General features: G+C 39.0%; 1 protein-coding gene across 1 annotated transcript; it reads right to left on the bottom strand.

Annotated features, from left to right (window-relative positions):
• Window positions 1–319: 319 nt before the first annotated feature.
• Window positions 320–3,341, bottom strand: LOC148875011 (RNA-binding (RRM/RBD/RNP motifs) family protein). The gene is made up of 6 exons (XM_088964002.1): window positions 3,030–3,341; window positions 2,870–2,910; window positions 2,367–2,530; window positions 1,798–1,897; window positions 1,481–1,650; window positions 320–1,198 (listed from the first exon to the last, which is right to left on the bottom strand). The coding sequence occupies exons 1-6, from the start codon at window positions 3,113–3,115 to the stop codon at window positions 677–679; spliced, it is 1,083 nt and encodes a 360-aa protein (XP_088820128.1). The 5' UTR covers window positions 3,116–3,341; the 3' UTR covers window positions 320–676.
• Window positions 3,342–3,691: the final 350 nt, after the last annotated feature.

Below are 3,691 nucleotides of genomic sequence, written 5' to 3'. Positions count from 1 at the left end.
GGGTGGATGGTTGGTTAGGCAATAATTGAATGTATGGAGAGAGGTTGGGAAGTCGTTAAGACGAACCAGCGCCTCTGGAGCCTGGATAATTCTGGCTGTATTAATTATTAGATGCAGCACACTTCCTTAGGCCTTGGCACACCTAGAAAGCAGAAGAAACGAACACGTAACTCGCTACCATACTAATTAGCAATGAGGTGCAACTCCTGCCATGTCCTGGTCCTGAGCTTTCATAAAATACCACAGCCCACTTGCCAATGCAAAGCATTAGCAAGTCCTAGTGCTTGCAATGATAAAAATATTCCTTTGCTACAGCTAATTGTAAAAGAAAATATATCTATCTAGTATTCTCGTCTACATTTCGTCTACATCAAGCTAAACCCACAAATTTATCTAACATGTCTAACAAGCAGACACAAATCACTAAATAGAAGACAGTCTAAAATGGTGGTCTAAGTCATACAGCACAAGCCTCTATCGAGCCATAAGAGAGATGAAGAAAAATATCTAACAATACTTCCTCTGATCTTCTAGACCTTTCCTTTTAATTGAAGACACTTCTAGCACCTGCAAGCCTCTATCGAGCCATAAGAGAAGAATTATGCTGAAATCTAGAGATACCCGTGCGGAACCGCTAAAATGAAGCTTAAGCACTTGCAACAAGATGCATCTCTTTCTACCTTGCATAAGGATGGTATCGACTACTGCCACTATAGCCTGCCCTACTTCCATAAAAACCACCTGCACCACCATAGCTGGCACCGGGGCCAGAATCGTAACTACCTCCGTAGTCTGAACCTCCATAACTTCCATAGCCTTCACCTCCTCGGCCGTAGCCACCTAGTCCGCTTCCACCATAACCTCCTCCAAATCCTCCACTGTATGGTCCAAGACGACTAGAATAACCAAGGGATGACTCTCCTCGGTAACCACCTAGGCCATTGCTGCCAAAACCACCCCCATAACCACCACCAAAATCACTAGCACCACCATAACCACCATACCCACCAAGCCTACCACCAAGACCTCCAGGATTCCTATATGAAGCAGCACCAAACCCACCGCCACCAAAACCACTATAAGAGTCACCAAATCCACCAAGACCGTCACCAAATGGACGGCCCCTAGAATCACTACCAAATGCAGGAGCAGGTGGTGGATTTGAGGGCTTCTTTGGTTCAGCTTTCTTGATCTCAACCTACAACAAAGCAAGCAAGTTAACCTAAATTCTGGGACCTGTAAAAATTTATCTTGGCAACATGGCCTTGAAAGACCTATGGCATCTGTCTCGATATCTGCCTAAGGTGAAACAAAACCACTGGATTTGTGATAAGTACAATAGAAAGAGGCAAAAGTTATTACACCAAAAATCCGATAATATATGCCATCGAAAATAATTAGAAGCCACATGTTGCAATATGAAGTAAAACCATATAGGTGTACATAACAATTTCCTGAATAACTGTTTCATTAAACTCACCTTGGTGCCTGCCATATCAATCATATTACCGTTGGATAATATATCATCTACAACTTGTTCATTGTCAAATATTATGAATCCAAAGCCTCGAGAACGATTGGTTGCATGATCTCGAATGATCTGATGATCCACCACCTTCCCATACTTGGAGAAGAAATTTTTGAACTCATCTAATATAATTGAAAATGCAAAAAAAATAACTAAATTAATATATTATTGCCATCTAAATAAAGAAACTACATGCATATGCAAGACAGATGCATTTAAAATGCAAAAAAATAACAAATGATTGGCGTATAGATGAGAAGAAACTATACCTTCAGTAACAGTTGTTGGCACCCCACCAACAAAGATCTTCTTTGTTTTAAAATCCTTGGATTGTACAGAGCCCTTAGGTATGGTTCTTTTAATTTCAACCTGTCAGCTCCAAAAACAATAGCATAAGTTAACATTTTTCATTGTTTATCCATGTAAGTTGACAACTATGAAATACTCGAGTCTTCTCAGGTATGTACTTTTCATTCAGCATGAAGTTTCAGCCGTAACATAGAAAAAAAACACCGTCGAAATAATAATTCCAAGCTATAAAACGTTAGGTAAAACAAACAACATACAGGTTACATTTCCAAAAGCACTTAAAATTCAGAAAGCATCAGGCTTGCAAGTAGTTAATATATTTTCTTACCAAAAGGAGACCTGTTTAAGTTATTAATCTCATGGGTAAAGAGAACCCCACTTTTAATGGTCCATCTAACAGAATTCCCATGTTATTTCACCATCTCCCAGAATAACGAACCCATAACCATACTAACGTGAATATAACACATTAACATAAAATATAAAACAATAACAAAATGAAGAAAAAGAAGCATAACAAGATACTTACTTGTTTTCCATTGATAACATGGGTCTCTTCGATAACCTTGTCAACAACTGATGGATCAGCATAGGTAATAAACCCAAAACCCCTTGGTTGCCCGGTGTATCGATCTTTCATTATAACTGAATCGGTTATCTCTCCATATTTTCCGAAATACTTTGTGAATGTAGCTAATTTCATCACAAAAACAAGTCGAAAAGCAACGGAGGTTAAGACGAATGGTGGGCAAGTATAAAATAACCTTATCAGATCAATCCCTAGCCCTCAAAATTAACTCTCTAGCCAAATTCACTAAGCATTAGAAGATGACAGAAATAAATACTACTAAGATTGCAGAAACTAATAGCAGCAATAAGGACATATTCACTACAGCTAATGAGCTGAGAAACAACTTGTTTTTTAAATAAGCAACGACATTCAAATTATTTAAAGAGACAAAACCCAAGTGAGAAGAAAAATAACCAAAAAAAAAAAACCACGAGACAAGAAATAGCAATTTGAAAGCTCACCTAAGCTCGTGTCTTTCGCTAATCCACCGATAAAAATCTTTCTGTGGTGGATATGACATACAACTCAAAATCAGAAAAGACACATTTAAATAGCAAAGAAAAAAATAGATCCAACTATGAAAGAAAAATGAATATCAATGAAAACATCATCAAAACAAACCCAGGACTCGCTCCCTCTCCCGTGTGCTGGCCGTCGGAGGGCTTTGAATCGTTTTCCAATGATGCACCCTTAGATTTCGAACCCATAACCTTTTACCTTTCCGGAATATCTAACGACCCAGAGATTTGATAGAGAACAAAGATCAGGAAATTAAGTTAAGTAAAATGGGGTTTAGGACTTGCGAAGACTTTGCGACCGCAGAGAAACGATAAAACTAGGGTTAGGGTTTCGCAGATGCAGAATAGAAGGGGGAGGCAACAATAAGAGAATCACGGATATATATAGATGGCACGGCACGAGAGGGAAAGGAACAAAGAAAGAAATAAAAAGATAAAAAATAAAATAAAAAACTAAAAAAAAGTCACGTGCTTAGCGAGATCGAGATGTTTTCGGAACAGAGAGAATTCGAGTTGCAACTTGGACTGGTCCAACCCAAATTCTAATGGGCCAAAACATGGTCCAGACTCCCATCTTTTGGCGTGCTAATTTTAACCCGGCCCGGGTCATCATCACCCCTACAGTTTTGCACCGGAATTCCAGGCTAGGTTGAACATTGAACATGCTCTAACCTATGTTTCCGGAACTGAGAAAGCAATTTGGACTGGCCCAGCCTAAATTCCAATGGACCAAAACCAGATGCTTTTGCCCTTGAATTCATTTCA

Source organism: Nelumbo lutea, chromosome 1 (genome assembly GCF_056320005.1).
Source record: "Nelumbo lutea isolate HS-2025 chromosome 1, American lotus-T2T, whole genome shotgun sequence".
NCBI lineage: Eukaryota > Viridiplantae > Streptophyta > Magnoliopsida > Proteales > Nelumbonaceae > Nelumbo > Nelumbo lutea.
The sequence above is the reverse complement of the archived record's forward strand: the minus strand, read 5'-3'. Positions and strand labels throughout refer to the sequence as shown.